Here is a 19,162-nt window from a genome sequence, read left to right as displayed (position 1 = left end):
TGAACAGTCACAGTATGAAAAGTCCCCTGCTGGACTAAATGAGAAAACTTTTACAGACTGGATTGTCCAGATGAAAGATCACTTACACACAAACACACAGTTCTAACAAAGCCCGGTATAGCATTGAAAGTCCCTGCATGTTAATAGACTGTGGTTGTGGTCATTCTTCAGAACCTGACGTGGGGAAGTGGAGAGAGGAAGTCGCACACTCGTAGCCATGATGCAAAAATGTAACATTTATTGAAAGATCAACGTTTCGACCAATGGCGGTCTTCGTCAGGATATGAACAGACAGACTGAATGGGCAACATACTGTATATAGGGAGAGGGACACAGCAGGTGAGAATCATTACAATTAACAATCAAACAATCAGATCCAAGAGAGGAGCTAATGACTCACAGCCCAACATCCAATTACCGGTACAGAGATTGCTTTACCCTTATTCAGTCAATTAACAAAAAATATATATTTCTATTCAATAGTAAACAGCATAACATAAAACACTATGACTAAGGCAATATCCAGAATAGTCATAGAATCAGCAAAAATAGGCAAAAATACAGCAAAAAAACATTTAAAAGGTATAAAAAAAATTAATCCTCAAGGTCATACACCAGAATAAACAATTAAATGCAAAGAAATAAAAAATATTGGAGGAGCAGAATAATGTGTTAAGAGACTGAAATGGAAGGAAGACACTGAATAGACGATAAATTCCATTGAAGTCAGAGGAAATATTTCAGGTCAAAATCAACATTAAGACAATTAATGTTGACTAAGGTTTTTATAGAAAAAATGCAAATGGCCTCTCTTTTCAAAAGTAAATTGTCAAAATCACCCCCTCTTCTTGAATGCGTCACCTTTTCAAAGCCTATGTAACGCTGTTTTCGCACCTACCCTCTCTCTCTTCCTCCAAACACTCACACATACGCAGAGAGATGATGTGTTAACCACACTAAATGTTCCATCTGACACTCTCACATACGCAGAGATGATGTATTACAGTAAATGTTCCATTTGACAAGAAATGTAGGTATGAAAGTACCTACCCAGAATAAGGCCAGTGAGAACATGGAGACACAATGTGTACAAAACAAAAAAGAGAAAAGGATGTACTGACGCCAGCTTTAAGGGGCTTTGGGGTCCAGTGGTGTTCAGCAGACCTCCCGTTGAACATCACTGGTTGAACATTACTAGTTGACCTGTTGTGAGCATCTCAGCGGAGAGTACACGACATCTGGTTCCGATGGAGAGTCTGAACACACACACACACACACACACACACACACACACACACACACACACACACACACACACACACTTAAAACAGCATGAATAACAGCAATAGAGGGCTTTCTGTAGCTGTAGCTGTGGTGCTGTGCAGTGAGTAAACCTCACTCCCCCGATACCTCAAGAGATGCTCTAGCGACCGATGCTAGAGCTCATGGGTTTTAGCCTCCTTGCTAGAGCGTCCACCTCACATGCCCGGAGTTTCCAACTCCAAGTTCGATTCCCAGCTGCGGGGACTACACTACACAACGTAGGTTACATACGCAGTCATGTGTTCCTCCATGATGGTAACGTTTCTATAAGGCAGTGGTTCTCAAATGGGGGTCCGGGGACCCCCAGGGGTCCGTGGCACTTTGCCAGGGGGTCCACGAAAAGTTTTCAGGAAAATAAAAATAACAACTTTTTTATGTGTGTGTGCAAAAGCTTCATAGTTCAACGAAAATATTTTATGTTTTAAATCTAAAATGGTTCATGGATTACATTCTAATCTAACAAACCTATCAATTTAAAAGTCAAGCACGTTACCATGGAAACAATTAAGCTTAGCCCAAAATCAGAATGAGGGGGTCCCCGGTATATTTTCTATCTTGTAAGGGGTCCTTGGCTGAAAAACATTTGAGAACCTATGCTATAAGGAAGAGGAGATCTACCTCTCTTGTTGGGTGGTTTGATAAGGATTTGTCCATAAGTGACGTCTCCGGGTCCTTTCACTGCTGAGTAGACTGGATCTGGAACACAGTCTGCAAAATATATCATAGCAATAAAATATACCGTACTGCTACTGCTACTGCTGCTAAGTACGACTGATGCTATTACTATTTCTGCTGTTGCTCCTACTAGTATTACTACCACTTCTACTGCTACTGATATAGTGACTAGCCTACTACTACTACTACTACTACTACTACTACTACTACTAAGAATAACAAAATGTAATAATTGTAAGGTTTAGTCATCGCAATAGCAGAGAATGAGATGTGGGTAAAAACAGAACATAGACTACTGAAGAAAATACAGGTTCACAGTTTCCAACATGATTAGATATGCAGAACATATGGACAAGAATATCCCTAGAAGTGCAAATATGTTTTGTAAATTATTCACATTACAGGTAGATGTACATGTAACATGTGTTGTCCAGAATGTGAATCAGAGAAATGTAGAATAAAGTCTGTTTGTTTGTTTTAACTTTTACTTGAATGAGTATGGCATGAGTATGGCATGAATGAGTATCCGACACTTCAGTCAATCTTTGAAAATAAGGTCATCAGTCTGGCACAAAGAGTTCTGACTGACCCATCTCACTTCATATTCTCTGAATACGAACTGCTACCATCTGGCAGACGGTACAAAGCCAGGCACTTTAAGAGCAACCGCTATAAGCTATCTTTTTTCCCAACTTCCATTGCACTGCTGAATAAACAGACAGCTCCCTCCCCACGGGTGTAGCTAGCACCTTTCGGACAGTGGCAGTTTTGTAGTGCTTCTATTGATTTGATTGATTATATTGATTTTACTGATTTTATTGATTTTATTTTCTTACATTTTTATTCTCTTATTCGTTTTTACTACTTTATTGTGTTTGCTGTACTGCCAGTGCTTTTTCCCGTTTGGTTATTATCTTACCTTAATGGGGTAACATTGATTGAATCCTCCTTATAGTGTATTATGTACACTACAGCACTAACTGGAACTATGCCAGCGGCTGGGAACGATTTGTGGGTTTTACTATTTTATTGGTTACTATTTTATTTTCCTAATCTCAGGAATGTCTGAGCTATACAATTGTGCAATAGAGCTTGTGCAATTATGCCTAACAGGTTATTTCTATTGTGGAGCAGTGACGTGCAGTGAGGTCAGTGGCTGGGTAGGCAAAAAAAAAAGAAAAAAAAATACTGATTTAGACACATCCACTATGACCGGTGTATTGTATAATGTTAAATAAATAAATAAACAAATAAACAGACAAATAAATAAATAAATTACTATATATTGACGATAGGAATATAATTTAAAAAGTACACTTTAGCCTTGTTATTATGTGTTTAGTCAAGCTGTTGAATTTAACAATTTGATCAGAGTGAAAATTTGATAATTAAAAGAGTTGTTTTATACTTTGAGTGACACCCCGAAAAAATTCCCCTGGGTTTAACAGCTGCCGGGGTCCTCATGCAAGTTCATGGGAATTTTCCTTTCTGGGCTGCATGGCGTCACGTGACTTGCATTACAGAGCTTCGCCACCATGTTCAAATGGCTTCACAGCCCAGCGCTATTCCTGGGGGCTTGTATGCAACTCACACCATAAGCAACTTTGACCGTGGCATGCAGTTCAACCACTTTTGTGAGGCACTGTCACATTGTGATTAGGGGCTGAGGCCCCCTAGAGGTCTGGAACTACAATCGCCCCTGCTCTTCATAACACAGAGATAAGTCCAGCTACCAGCAGTCTTATTATCAGAGCTCATCTTGACCAGTTACTTAAAATAACATTTGAATCTATAGGCCTCAGTATTTCATGGGAATATTAACACAATTACACTAATCTATTATTGACCTAATATTAATTAGGATATGAATAGACTATTAAGAATGATGTGATCATGCTTATGTCAGCATGCATTTCGAGTTAACTTCTGAGCTGTTCTTGTTCTTGTTGAGTGGGAAGTGAGGGTTTTCTAGGTGTGAAGGGCGGAGGTGTTTAGGTCATTTTCTCAGCAGACAGGCAGGTTTCCTCTTGAAGCAAACCGCAGTTGTTGTTTGTGGTGTGAACACGCAGCTCTCCGTCCACAGAGGCTCGTTTCTAAGAAAGCGACAGGCAGGAGGGCTTCTGAGAAAACTAAGTAGACCTCTGCGAATGATTTCTGTGACATCACACATCACACACACACATGGTGGGCATGATGGGCCTTGGGCCTGGACACATAAAGCCCCCCCTAACATATGCAGAATAAGGCCATAATAAATTAGACACATTCACCTGCATCTCAACAGGATTTTAATAAGAGAAGTGTCCGTGTGGGTGTGTGCGTGTGAGTACAATTTCGGCCGTCCACAGCTATGCCGTTTTACGTGCGATCGGGCTGAAACTTTCAGGGTGTGTAAAGAGTACAGGGTGTAAAGAGCACAGGGTGACCTGACGGAGCCGGATTTTTTAATTGGGTCATTGCCCTGATTACCTATTGATGTGATGTCATCAGTGATGTCATCTTTCTGTCTACAGTGATGGTGTTATCATTGATGTCATCAATGATGTGAAATGTTTTGTAATGCAGGTGTCAGCACCTTTCAGGCACTCTTAAGAAATTTGATGCATACATTTATTTGCCATCTGAATGTTTCTCAGAACTCCATTGTTATGCTTATCCAGGACGAATCCTGGTATCAGTGCTGTGAGATACCAATCACAGATGTGGAATGTTTGGTATAAGTGCCTTTTATAGAGTTTTTTTGTGTGTTCTTTTAAATGCTATGTCTGTTTTTTCTATGGACCTTGTGTCTGATAATAAAAGTTGATTGATTGATGTGTATGTGCGTGTGTATGCAGGGGACCAGCTCGGCGAGCTGCAGGGTAGGCGATAGTGAGCCTGCCCAGCATGCGAGCCTAGGCCTAGTATTATACATTTCCCGAATCCTAATCCTGTGAGCATTCCAGTTTTTGTGTTTTGTGTTTCTGATGTTCCTTGATGCCACAGGGCTTGTCATTGACGGGTTGAAGAGCTCAAGTGACCTCTATATTTGTCAGAAAAAAAGTCACTACTGCCCTTAAATGAAAGCTAAGAAGGTTCCCTTTAAAATAGGTCCAAAACACAATATTATAAGACATTGAAAAATGCCCAGACCATGTGCCTAACCCAGGATATGCACCAGCGTCTAAAATGCTATACGAGAGATCAGCCGAGCGGCATTTTGGTAAACAAACCCGCGTCACTAGGTGGCAACGGCAATGGAACCCTATGGAGCCCAAGTGGCACGAGGTGTGAGTGTCTGCTCTAGCCGTCTAACTCTGTTTACATTTTAAAAACTGCGACAGTTCACACAACTTTAACGCGACATGCATATATTATACATCAAACTCTTGAGCTACTTCTGAGCCCATGGCATGGACTTATATGTAGTATGCAGAGCACAGTGATGCAACATAATATTTAAGTCTGGGGAGACACTGACTATGTTGGTTGTAAATGTCAATCTAAAATATAAGGTGTAATGTGTTAATGTATAATCGAAATCTAAATGAAAGTAAGAGTAAAGAAATCTGCTTAAAATTTAGAAAACACACACACACACACACACACACACACACACACACACAAGAGAACATCAATTCTTCTGAATTATTCCCTCAGATACATCAGAAAAAAACATACTACCTTTGCTCTGTCTGATTGGCTGCTGTAAGTCACGTGTTATTCTGATGTCACCGTATGTGATGTCATCAGCTCCCGCCTCTACATCACAACCTGGAATGTAATAGTTTACATGAGGGCAGAATTCAAAATGATCTTAACAATTTAAAATAAAAAAATAACATTTGAAAAATAATTTGCAGTAGCTGTTTACAGTACAGTTTACAGTAAAAGATTTTGATGCACAGTGGCCTCAATTTTTGATCATTCACAAATCTGGCTTGATCGTTTGTGTAGGACAGTCTGACCATCGCAAGTTTGGTTTCAATTGAACAAAACATGTGGGTTAATTCATTTGACAGTTTTTAGAGAAACAGCATAGATACAGTCGGTCTGTGTGGGGGAACGCCAGCAAAAAGTTACTTCTGTTTACGGCCGTGGGGGATTTCCCCCACACTGACCATGCATCTATGATGAGACATTGCCTGAATGTATTGTAGCGACCGGTCGAGGTATAAAGTGCGGACTTTGGTCCTCCTTGGCCAATGGGATTGTCCCTTTGGTCTGATTGTTAACGTGTTGCACTTTGGAATGAGAGACCCGGGTTCGATACCAGCCTCGCCTGTGCCGTTACAGTATCATGGACTTCATCATTCCTGCCAGCTCAAGCATCTGAACATTTATGCCACTTGCACCTACTGTACATGTTGGTGAAAGTTGCAAAGCTATAGCACGTACGACGTACGAAAGCTTAGAACTTCAGATGGCTGCTGTAGCGCCACCATAAGGTCTAGTAGGCTGAAGTAGGCTGCGGTATATAAGCTCTGCCATTGGCTGATTATTTCAGTCTGAATTATTCTACCCTTTCCACTATCTGTGTTTTCAAAGTCCCCGTTGCTACGTGAAACAACAACAACAAGCTCCGAGCTACAGTAGCAACATACACACAGAAAAATGACAAGTTTTACATACTCTACTATTGTTGGTGTTTTATGTAGCATTTCCTTTTGCAGGAATGTTGCCCCCAACACTATTTGGAAAGGGCACATCACTGCATCACATCATGTGCGCTTAGCGCTGCCCAAAATGCTTGTGATTCCTTTAAATGAGTTAATTTGCAAAAACAGGTCAACAGGTGCAATGAATAAAAAACACCTGTTTGATACTCCCTGGAGTGCACATACAATAGATTATTGAGGTGATTTATGTGAAAATTATTAGATAAATATATTTTAATTATGATTAATAAAAAATATATAGGCTACAAAAACTAAAGTGATTACAGATAAATATAAAACGATTAAAATACTAACGGAGATACATGTTTTTCCAAATTAACTCTTCATAAGAGAGAGTGCGTTTCCCCCCTATACCAGAATGATAGTGGGCTGAGCCAGACTCTCTCCAGTGCTAACGTGGAGATAGGTCAAAATAGCAAGACTTGATTTCAGAAGAAGAAGAACATTGGCAAAACATTGGCAAAAGACGGACCGGCAGCTGAGCTGCCCGGCTCCTAATAAAGTAAATGGTAGTGTAAAATAAGAAATGTTCAGGGTAAAATGTCAGCTCTGTGTCTTACCTTTGAGTTTCCTCTGAACACACCAGCCCACCATCACAACCACTACAAGCAGACCACAGACCGGTATAACCCACCACAACAGGAGGAGAGGAGAGGTAGAGGAGGAGGAAGTCGTAGTTGTGGGACTTGCTGAAACAGGAGAAAAGTTAAAAACACGCACATCCAGGTTGAATCCGGCAGGTGCAGAGCTGGAGAGAGGCTGGAACAGTGAATTTGTTGAAACAAACAACAAGAAATACTAATTAAAAGCAGTAAATAATATAAATCACTCATTAATCAACAGTGTCACATTTTGCCTCGAATAGGGGTTTCACAGAGTAGTCGAAACCGATAGTCGACACTCACATCACTGCATCATAGTCGACTAATCGTTCATCTGTGGTTTTAGGAGTAAACAATATAAATACATTTAACATAGATTTGATTGCAACAATTATTTTCTATGTGATGCCATGTTAAATTATCACAATCTAAAGTATATAGAGAAGGAAAGACTCCCATCTATGTTGTTACTGTGGTCAAACAGTAACAACTCTCAGAGAGTTAGAGTTACTGAGGTTTCATTTGTAAACAGCCTCTCAGAGCCAATCAGGACTCTGCTATTTCACATACCCACAGGTTGGTCCCGCCTACATTAGTTAACCTTTTACTGTCTGTTTTTGAGACCCTTTTGACAAGAATTGATCATTTTTATTGGGTGAAAAAATATGATATATCTTGCGTGCCTAATGGACTAATGGACCTTTTGGGAGTACTGTAGTTAATGACTACTACAATTAAGTAGTCGTGATTGCCCTCGCATCGAAGGCTAAGCCCCCGTCGGGATGCCATGTATTTTGAGAACGTTCAGTTACGTCCCAAATGGTGATTTGTTACGGTTATGTTTAGGCAAGTAAAACCACTTGCTTAAGGTGTGCTCATGTTTAAAAGCATTTGTGGAAAATGTAAACGTGGCTTACACTGGGAATTGAACCCTGCTCGTCGGCATCAAAGGCAAACATGCACGCCCATCCACCACCCCAGCTACAATGCCCTTACTTGCCACCGTATTATTTCAGGCACCTAGGGCCTATATCGCCCCCTACTGGTACTGCACCTTTATACACACGTGTACTTTTCACAGCATGCGAGGCAAAATGTGACTGGCCCAATGTGTATTACATGACTCTGCGTGATACCAGGATGATCATATAGATCCTATACTACTAATTATATAATTAACTACATCATATAGGCCAGTGGTTCCCAAACTGGGCTATGCATACCCCTAGGGGTACATGGAGGTACTACAGAGGATACTTGCGACACGTTTCACATCACAACGCGTCACAACGCGTCACAACGGAACTGCGGAAGCTCTGCTCAAGATGCGGAAGCTCTGCTCGAGGGCTGTCGAGGCAGCTTCCAGGATGGCTGTTATTGTTTATTTTTTTTAAGTATGTGCACATCCACGGAGAATCGCATCGAGAGCCTTAACGAGCTTTAATGCAGTTATTAAGTTGTATAGTGTGAAAGGAACACACACTGACAACTGATGAGGATCTTGTAGTCTGTACGTGCCATAAGATACCTCTCACAGCCAGCCAGCTGAGTTCAGACTCTCCATGACCAGAGATGCTACACTTGTAGAGGCCTTCATTAGATTTAGAAACATGGTGGATGGTCATCTGTCCTGTAGACTCCGTCCTGATGAGGGAGCCATCTTTATAGAACTCAGCTGGGAGGGTGGAGGGAGGCTTGGTTGTACAGGTCAGAATCACAGCAGCTCCCTCCATCACAGGAAGAACAGGACTCTCCAGGATTACACGACCTTCTGAACACAGAGACACGACACACCATTTGCACACAGCTTCATCAACACTACTGCTGGTGGACTGGAGGATCACAGCTGGACATATCTTCATTAAGTTTTACAACCAATCCTTTTTCACACAGACACAGGATAGATAGATAGATAGATAGATAGATAGATAGATAGATAGATAGATAGATAGATAGATAGATAGATAGATAGATAGATAGATAGATGGTCTTACCAGTAACAGTGATGTTGACTTTGTTGCTGGTTGTTATGTTGTCTCTAGACTCACACCAGTAAACTCCAGTGTCGAAGATGGCTGTGTAACGGATGCTGCAGGAAGAACCTGTTGGGTTCCCCCAGCCCAATCCACACTTAGACATCTGTCCTTTGATCATCTTCCTCACCGTCCGTCCAGCAGAGCTGTCCTCCTCACAGCTCAGAGAGACAGACTGTCCACGAAAGAACTGGGATCTACTGGGACTCACAGTCAGAGAGGCTGGGGAGAAGTGGAGGCAGGTGGGTCAGATTACTTAGTGCTGATCCTTATTTTGGCATCTCACATCCCAAGTTCTGATTTGTCTGGGGAGTAAAGATATAAAGGTGATGTAACCCCACTCTGTCTGTCGGCCATCTTGGAGGAATCTCTGTATTTTTACTGAACTGATAAGTTCATCACTGATCCATGTGATTGGTTTTGTCTTGATTATATTACTGAATACTGAATGAATATTACTGAATATATTACTGAATCTTAGTGACACCACAACAAACCTTTTCCGCTGCTCTCTCTTTCTAGCTGCTGGGATTAACTAGTAACAGACAATTCTACAATATTCCTCCACGACACAGCTGGATTGGTAGGAGATTTGTGACACAGCCTCTGTTGCCTCAGCTACTGCATCACTACTTAGGCTACTCAAAGAGACTTACATCTCAACCTACAGTACACCCTTACCCTACATGTGCAGAACAGAGATCTAACTACTCCAAAAGTAGGGTTATAATTCAAACTCACTCTCTCCTGGGGCCTGTACTACGAATGTTCTATAAGAAGATCCAGGATCTGTCCCTTGATCTGGTTTGTCTAAACCAGATCAGCTCGATTGTAGTTAACTTGTACTACGAACCTCGTTTGCCACTCATTTAGTGGAACTAGGTTTTTCTAATCAAGTTGAGAGCGCGTGCACATGAAAATGCCCATGCACATGAGCTCGTGCCCGCAAAAGAGGCATGGTTTTTAACAACTAGCCAATCACAATGTAATATGGACCGCTCCAGCTCAGAACCGTAGCTTTTACAGCGCCAGACACGCCTATTTCCTCATTCATTCAAAGCCATCTACTACTATGTCAGAATCAAAATCCGCATTGGATATTATTAGTCTGTTCCCGAATGACTGTCTAAAGTTACCACTTTTATTCACATCAGTCATTTATTTGAAGAGCGGTTTCTGCCTCCATGTATCCTACAGCAGCTGAATTCACCCTCTCAATAAACTGTGACTGGAAGTAATGTGTAATGTCTCAGTCCAAAATCCGTATGTATAGACCATTTAGGCTCAACGAATAATAATGATGTCATGATGTGTTTAGTCGCACTGATTGAATAATTCCTATAGGCTATCAATAAAAAAAAGAATGATAATAAAATTAAAAAAGGCTTCTGAACTGAATCGACACGGTACGTGCGGGCATAGATTTCATTTATAAAAAACAGCCTATTTTGTGGTCACATATATTGTCAGCAGAGTCGCATATCTCCATATTTCATATAATGATGCTGGAAATATGAAGTTCAATCACATCATACAGGCCAAAAGCAACACAGTTGCAGCTGCAAAATGCAGGAGTAGCCTAGATATGAATCATCTTAATATGGGATCGCCTGTGTGCAGGTGATCCCATATTAAATTGCTTAGATGTAGTAGGCTATTCCAGCATGTAGGCTATGACCATTTCAATTCCAACCCAACGTCAGTCTCAGCTCCGTTGCGCACACAGCACCGTGCGCTTTGGAGACGTTTATGTAACCTTTTTATGCCGGTTTAGTGATATTTCTCCACTCACTATTCAGCTGCAATCGATCAGCGGGGTCAAACAACGTATCTAGGCTACTTGAGAGCACAAAAATGAATATATAAAAACATATTCCAAAGTGGTAAGTAGGGCTTACGTAATTAAAATAGCCAACAAGTGCAAGGCTTTAGTCCTTGATTAATTCAACATTACAATTCGTGCTCCTTCCTCGATGGGAAACTCGTCCAGAAAGGGGTTGGCCATTTTTCCAAACTGCTGATTCGATTGGTTCGTGGGCGGTGTATTTAAGGTCTAATCTTATCCTTGCAACTTAACCTGCTGCGGACCAGGTTAAGTGTGAAGCATAAGTTGCTATGGAAATTTATGTCGGTAAGAAGTTAACTTGCTTTGTAGTCCTCTGGTGTTCCGTGTTTCTCAGTTCTATTTATTACCTCTGCCAAGGAGGTTATGATTTTGTGCAGTTTTTCTGTCTGTCAGCAGGATTACAGAAAAAACTACTGGGCCAAATTTCATGAAACTGGAAGGGCGTAGCATGGGCCAAGGAGGAACCAATTCAATTTTGGAATGGATCGAATCTGACTCACAAAATTTGAGTATCATAGAAGACTGCAATATTGGCCTTGCCGGAGGCCTGCGCTCTCTGTGTGCACTTCTAGTTGACTAGATTATCAGGCCGCGGGACTCTGGCCCGATATTGTTGTTTTTGTGTAAGGTATCAGTAGGTGGCGCTATGCCAAATTGCACGAAATTTGGCACTGAACTCCATCAGTTCTCCCTAAGGGCACTCCCCGAGTTTGAAGTCGATCCGACGAATGGTTCTCGAGATAAACCACTTTTTGTGTTTGCCAGTAGGTGCCACTATGCTGAATTGTATGAAATCCGCCACTGCACTCCATCAGGTCCCCCTAACTGCACTCCCCAAGTTTGAAGTAAATCGGACAAACGGTTCTCGGGATAAACAGCTTTTTGTGTTTGCCAGTAGGTGGCGCTATGCCGAATAGTACGAAATTTGGCAGTGAACTTCGTCAGGTCCCCCTAAGTGCACCCCCCAAGCTTGAACTTTTGTATAATTATATAATGTATTTTTTTCATTAAATAGTTGCATGGCTCCCTTAGGCTCCCTTTAATATAGGCTAAAAAAATATAGGCTAAAATAGGCTCCCTTTAACTTGGCAGAAGTGTACCAACCTTGTATGGCTCTGCAGCACAGCAGCATGGTCAGCACTAAAGAGAAAGGAGACTCAGGTTGGTTTGAGGTTTTGCACATTTGCATCAGATAAGGCAATTTGATCGGTAACACTTTACATTACAGCTCGATAACAACATGGTAATAGTGTGGTAATAATTAGGAAATAGCGTGTAATTACCAAAATAATAACCAGGTAATGGCTGTGGTACTTCTGTGTAATAGCAATGAAGGAGGGCTGCAAAATGCTAAACTCCCTGTTAATAGTAGCTGAAACCAAACAATCTAGAGACGGGATTACCTGGACGAGCCCCCAGAGCTACAGTAGCTCTCTTGGGTTTGAGGTTAGCGTGTGCGCTTCGTAAGCGGGAGATCAGTGAATCAAATCCCGCCTCCACCCCTGTGCAAGCCCTTAACATGGGTTGCTGCCAGTAACTGTCAACACAACGCAGGCTACACTTAATCTAATATTATCATACAATTAATGGAAAAAAGGGAGTTTAGCAGACATAAGATAGGATTTAGTAAGATAAGATAGGATTCCTAAAGTTAGTTAGGATTTGCTTCTGTAATATGAAATCAGAAAAATCCTATCTAGAAGTTTCCTATCTTAACTTAAGACTTAAGATAGGAAGTTTCTGTAAATATGGCCCCTGGTATTCACACACACGCGCGCACACACACACACACACACACACACACACACACACACACACACACACACACAATTACTTACAGAGCAGCCATTGTAGAGATGTACCCCTCATTTTACAGTTTGCCAATTATGACTCAACACTGAACTTTATACAGTCAAGTGAAGTGAAGCCCACCCCCTTCCTGACTGCGTATGTGTGACTTCTGTGTAAGGGTGCCTACATGCATGATTGTCTTTGTGGTTTTAACCACTATATGAAAGAGGCTATTTTTGGTCATTTGCACTGTGATAGAACAAGAAAGGTGAAGGGATACAATGATAAAATACATATAATTATGTATAATTATATGTATTATAATTATATAATTATAATTATAAAACAGCTCTCTCAAATCAAGCAATCTGATTGGTTCACAGCCATTGTATAATTCCAGTAACCGAGTTCAATAACCCATGGCCATGGGTTATTGGTTGCCATGGCAACTCTCTTACTAAAAGGCAGCCCTGCGCTCGAGCTCCGTGTTGGGCTTTCCAGAAAGCTCTCAGCTTCTCAGCAAGCGCCAGGATTGGCCAATGTCAACTTCAGTCTCCAGAACGATCCAATCAAATCACCCGCACGTCTATCTTCTTGCTAGAGGTCCCGCCTTACAGTAGTGTCAAAACAAAAAGCTACTCGCTTGCAGCCAGACGCATGATGGCGCAACTCTCTTAGGCTTTGGTTACCTCAAAAACAAAATGGCGGAGACAGTTTTCAGATCCTTGTGAATCGATCTTCGCTTATAACTTTACTAATACTTCGCAGAAAATGGTGTTTTGTACAAGAATAGACGCGGGCTAATGTCTTAACCCCTCTCTCGCGCGCCCTCACTCTTAACCCCGCATTTCTAAATAAGACGTAACGTTACTTGGTGTCGGCATACGGCTCTGGTGTCAGCCTTTGCAAAAAGCTCTCAGCAAGCGCCAGGATTGGCCAATGTCGACTTCAGTCTCCAGAACGATCCAATCAAATCACCCGCACGTCTATCTTCTTGCTAGAGGTCCCGCCTTACAGTAGTGTTTCAACTGACTCTATCAGAATAAAATGCCAGTCGGACTTATAGTATTATTATTATTATATTATTATACTTGGAAACCGTTTTATGCGGCCTCGTGGGATAACAGCTTATCAGCGGGATATATTCACCACAACACACTTGCTCTCGTGCTATATTGCTTAATTATAATTATAATTGTCAGATTATTGAACTCGGTTACTGGAATTATACAATGGCTGTGAACCAATCAGATTGCTTGATTTGAGAGAGCCGTTTTATAATTATAATTATAAAACGGTAGAAAAAACAAAATGGCGGAGACAGCTGTCAGATCCTTGTGAATCGATCTTCGCTTATAACTTTACTAATACTTTGCAGAAAATTATGTTTTGTACAAGAATAGACGCGGGCTAATGTCTTAACCCCTCTCTCGCGCGCCCTCACTCTTAACCCTGCATTTCTAAATAAGACGTAACGTTAGTTGGTGTCGGCATACGGCTCTGGTGTCGGGCTTTGCAGAAAGCTCTCAGCTTCTCAGCAAGCGCCAGGATTGGCCAATGTCAACTTCAGTCTCCAGAAGGATCCAATCAAATCACCCGCACGTCTATCTTCTTGCTAGAGGTCCCGCCTTACAGTAGTGTTTCAACTGACTCTATCAGAATGCCATGCCAGTCGGACTTATAGTATTATTATTATTATTATATTATCATACTTGGAAACCGTTTTATAAAAGCAATATAGCACTCGAGCTGCGTGTGTTGTGGCATATATCCCGCTGATCAGCTGTTATCCCACGAGGCCGCAGGGAGGCAACTTCGCGGAGGCAACCATCCTCGGCTTCGCCTCGGACGGTTCACGCCTCTCGCGTCGTCCCTTAAAAAAAGTGATAATGTACACCTCGACGTGCATTAACCCTTACATACCCCCCCCCCCCCCCCCCCCCCCCCCCCCCCCTCCGGCACCCGTGCCCTGAGGTATGGCTCTATGTTGCGCATGCCTGAACCGGAAGTTGGCATGACTTTATCTCTCTATAGCTGAAAGAGCTGTGGCTGCTAGTTAACAAGTCTCTGCCTGAACACAGCTGATAGATTCACAGCTAAAGTCTGTTTGGCTCTTAAACTCTTTCTCTGTGCATCTTTACATTCAGTTCAAATCAATCAATCCACGATCGTTCAACCTGCAACAACTTTTATACTTCAAGTGTTTGCCCTGTTAGAGACCCTTCTTCAAGCCATCAACCTTTTGTGGTGAAAAGTGTTCAGGGTTTTCTCACAGTTTCCCCGTATTTTTGTGTGTGAACAACTTCAATGTAGCTACCAAACATGGCTTTGAAATCTTTGCAACGGGCTATTTCAATAGGATCAGTGACAGAAAAAAGACAAATCAAAAACAGACATGATATTAAAATTAATATTAGATATAACAAAAAGAAGAAGAAAAAACAATAACTTAAAGCCCTAGGCTTTTTTGTAAATCATGTTCTGCTATTATAGCTTACTAAAAGGTTTAATTAATTCCCCCTGACTTTCATAATCAGTTTCTTTCTTACATGAAACTGAGTTTCTTTATAAATGAAACTCATTATTGTGAAATACAGTTCCCTAATCTTAACCACATTTTCAGGAAATGTGTATTGTGTGTGTGTGTGTGTGTGTGTGTGTGTGTGTGTGTGTGTGTGTGTGTGTGTGTGTGTGTGTCATTCGCATATCGTGAGAACTGTATTTCACAATAATGAGTTTCCTTTATAAAGAAACTCAGTTTCATGTAAGAAAGAAACTGATTATGAAAGTCAGGGGGAATTAATCAGAGAATGAGATCAATGAGAATCATTCCCATAAAACCTGCATGACTCTGACTCATGTATTCTGGGTGATGCAAATTAAGAAGTTAAGAAATTACTGTGGAAGACATCAAAATGAAAGAGAAAAAAGAGTGTGGAAAAACCAAGTGGGGCCAGATATTAATTAAGCAGATAACTGCTTAAATAGGGGTTAGAGCAAAGTTATTGAATGATTTCCCCAATACAAATTCACCAGAATTATGCAAAATCATATTTTTCCAAACTTAGCGGTGTAGTATAACTAGCAGGTGGCCATTGATGTGTGACATGATTTTGGTGACACTACATTGTATGAGAGCGAAGTTATTGAATAATTTCCCCAATAGAAATTCACAAAGATTATGCAAAATCATATTTTCCCAAACTTAGTGGTGTAGTATAACCAGCAGGAGGTCATTGATGTGTGACATGATTTTGGTGAAGCTACACTGTACAACAGTGAATTTATTTAATATTTTTGTAATCTGTGTTGCACTTTGTACACGGTCCCTAAGCACTCGAGAGCCGCAGAAACGAGTCCGGAAATAATCGATGCTATTCTTCACTGTTTTCGCCTATGGGAGTTTTGAATGGGTTTTTGGCGTGATGCTTCTAATAATCTCTCTGGGCAACGCTGGCTTAATCAAACGCGAACCAGTGTTTAGTAATATCATCTTCACAAACGAGGACCACTTTTATGAGTTTTGAAGCTTTTATGTGCCGTTAAAAGGGCGGCTAGCTAGCAAACGGCTAAATGAGACTACACTTCTTCTTCTTCTTCTTCTTTCTTATTTCCGGCAGTGTAAACACTACATGGCGTATTACTGCCCTCCTCAGGTTCTATACTTCAACTACGCCCACAATTGAGAAAAATTAACTACGCATAAATAAATAAATAAAAATAAACATTATATCCTCTGGTACAACTCTGATTCATGCAGAAATTTCAGCACTGCCTCTGTGATCAACTGGTGGTTCTTATTCTTCAGGCCAAAGAAAGATTTTAGAGAGAAAGAAGAAACTCCTAAAACTGTTAACCTCTTATAAAAGATTTCCCTTTCTTTCCTATACCTTTTAGATTCTAGGAAAACATGCTTGACAGTTTCAGGCTCTCCACACTCACAACGCCCATCTGGATGTTTTCCCACAATGATTAAGGTACTATTCAGGCCGAGCTCTAGACCTACCTGCACTCACAACCATTAGTGCAGCAGCCGAGTCAGAACATACTGTATAATCACCTGGCTTGATCCCACTTCCTCCACCCACCACAATGCCCAGAGAATAGCAAGTAATTCTGTTACAAATACAGAGCTGCCGTCAGAGATTCTCTGTCCCTTACCGATCCCTAACTGAGGCACACACCACCCAAATCCTGCCTTCCCACTCTCTGGATCCACAGAGCCATCAGTATAAACCTCCAGAGACCCTGAGGCTGAGGAATTTCTCTATTTTCCCCCCAAACTCCCAGAACTATGCACTGCTTGAAAGGCCTCCACCAGCATGTCTGCTTTCTCTTTATTGGTAACTGCTTCTACCCCACCCTTCTGAATCACTGGAATCGAGCTTTTCTTATATACTCCTGACATTCTATGAACAACTGCCCACAAATGCCTTACAGAAGTCTCAGGGCCTAGTGTTTCACAGAACTTCCTCCAACTACTCTTTTTAGCATCTTTAATAACTCTTCTTGCTACTCCCCTTAACCTCTTATATTCTACTGCATGACACAACCCTGGATATTGTCTCACCTTCCTATATGCTTTATTCCTATTCCTTACAGCTACATCACACTCTTTACTCCACCAGGGAACCAACATTCTGGCTCTGGGCTCCTTCTTCATAGGAATTGTGTCCTGCGCTGCCTTATGAATCATCTCACTAAGAGAAGCATTCCACCTGTCTACAGTCCCCTCAGAGTCAATCTCACTTACCAACTTTCGGGCCGCCTCCAAGAATTCATCCCAATTAGCCTGCGAGAAATTATACCTGGGCACTCTCTCCTCAACTTCTATCCTCAGATCCCTACCAAATCTGCACAAAATAGGATAATGGTCGCTACCCAGAGTATAAATGTCCATCGCATCCCACTCCCCAATTCTGGCTAAATTTGAAGAGGCAAAACACAAATCTATATGACTACAGGTATTCCTTAATATATCAAACCTAGTCGGTCTATCATCATTCATCATAACTAAATCATGCTTGTCCAAAATCTCCTCGACCACGACTCCATTACTGTCCTTACTATCACTGCCCCACAACGGATTATGAGCATTAAAGTCACCAACCCATATAACAGGACATCTCACCTTCTCCATAATCTCATCAAATTCAGACAAAATAAGTCGTTTACAAGGATTATATAAATTAAGCACCGTTATGGGACTATGGCTCTGACTACTCCAAACTTCCACTGCCACACACTCAAGATTAGATTTTATGTCCAGTGCCCTGTACTGAAGCCCTGCTCTAATGAAAGTTGCACACCCTCCACCTGCTCTCTCAACTCTGTCTTTTCTTAAACACTGATATCCTGGAATAACAAAATCAAGGCAAGGTTTTAACCACATCTCTTGGATGCAAATTAACTCAGGCTTAACTTTAAATTCATCAACAAATCTCTTTAACTCCTGTCCATTTGCAGTCAGACTCCGGGCATTCCACTGAAGAATATACTGTAAAACATCAAGATTCTAACCAGCTCCATCACTTTCCTCAAGCTCGCCTTGATCCATTCTACTTTCCCTCCCTAGCCCTGAATCTGAAGACGTCAGTGACATTTCCTCCCTTGATATTATCCTTTATTTCCTCCTCAGACAACGCACCATACACCCCATACATCACTCCTTTAAATTAAGCCCCTGCTGTCTCTCTCTAGGGATAATTCTCTCCACCCATGAGACTACACTGTTGAGTCGATGGGGATATATACGTCAATAACATCACCACTTCAAAGGACGAACACGGAAATTATCTTTCCCTCACCTGGTTCAGCCCGGGGTAATCAGTGCACACATCAACAACAGTCCATGAGGTTGAGTGCTGACGTGACGTGAAGCCTATGCGACAGTGTGTAGTTCGGATTAGTTTAGCTCGAGCTTTTTACTTCTAGGGCTCGCATTTACGCTACAAAACTCATGAAAGTGGTCCTCATGTGTGAAGATTATCCGACGGAACTCTGGTTCGCGTTTGATTAATCTTGCGTTGCCCAGAGACCAGCCGCCCTTGTGAGGGGAGGGCGACGAGTCATCTTCTTCCTCTTCCTTCTTCAATGCGACGTCTCTTGCCTGTCTAACCTCGCGTCACCAGGCTCTTCTCGGCGAGAAAGAGCCTGGTGACGCCTTTGACTGGGAGGTTCCTAGAAGACAGTATATTAGACCTAGACCAGATCATTCTTTTCGTTTTTTTGTTT

General features: G+C 41.6%; 1 protein-coding gene across 2 annotated transcripts; it reads right to left on the bottom strand.

Moving 5' to 3' along the window:
- Positions 1-216: 216 nt before the first annotated feature.
- On the bottom strand, positions 217-19,011 carry LOC310796516 (uncharacterized protein). 2 transcript variants are annotated; one of them, XM_083658714.1, is made up of 8 exons: positions 18,736-19,011; positions 12,242-12,277; positions 9,253-9,513; positions 8,787-9,029; positions 7,217-7,345; positions 5,662-5,751; positions 1,942-2,031; positions 217-1,256 (listed from the first exon to the last, which is right to left on the bottom strand). In XM_083658714.1, the coding sequence occupies exons 2-8, from the start codon at positions 12,267-12,269 to the stop codon at positions 1,195-1,197; spliced, it is 903 nt and encodes a 300-aa protein (XP_083514840.1). In that variant the 5' UTR covers positions 12,270-12,277; positions 18,736-19,011; the 3' UTR covers positions 217-1,194. The 2 variants fall into 2 exon arrangements, with proteins under 2 accessions (XP_083514840.1, XP_083514841.1); XM_083658715.1 differs by lacking the exon at positions 12,242-12,277.
- Between the last annotated feature and the right edge of the window lie 151 nt (positions 19,012-19,162).

The sequence above is a fragment of the Poromitra crassiceps genome (assembly GCF_964638095.1).
Source record: "Poromitra crassiceps genome assembly, chromosome: 22".
NCBI classification, from domain to species: domain Eukaryota; kingdom Metazoa; phylum Chordata; class Actinopteri; order Beryciformes; family Melamphaidae; genus Poromitra; species Poromitra crassiceps.
This window is presented reverse-complemented; position numbering and strand designations above follow the sequence as displayed.

Bases quoted from the DNA above. Each gene is read 5' to 3' on its own strand.
- LOC310796516 (XM_083658714.1), bottom strand. From the start codon at position 12,269: ATGCTGCTGTGCTGCAGAGCCATACAAG. The intron at 9,030-9,252 runs GTAAGACCATCT...CTCTGTGTTCAG, and splicing joins AGTCAACATCACTGTTACTG to AAGGTCGTGTAATCCTGGAG. The intron at 7,346-8,786 runs GTATCTTATGGC...CTCCTGTTTCAG, and splicing joins CAGCTGGCTGGCTGTGAGAG to CAAGTCCCACAACTACGACT.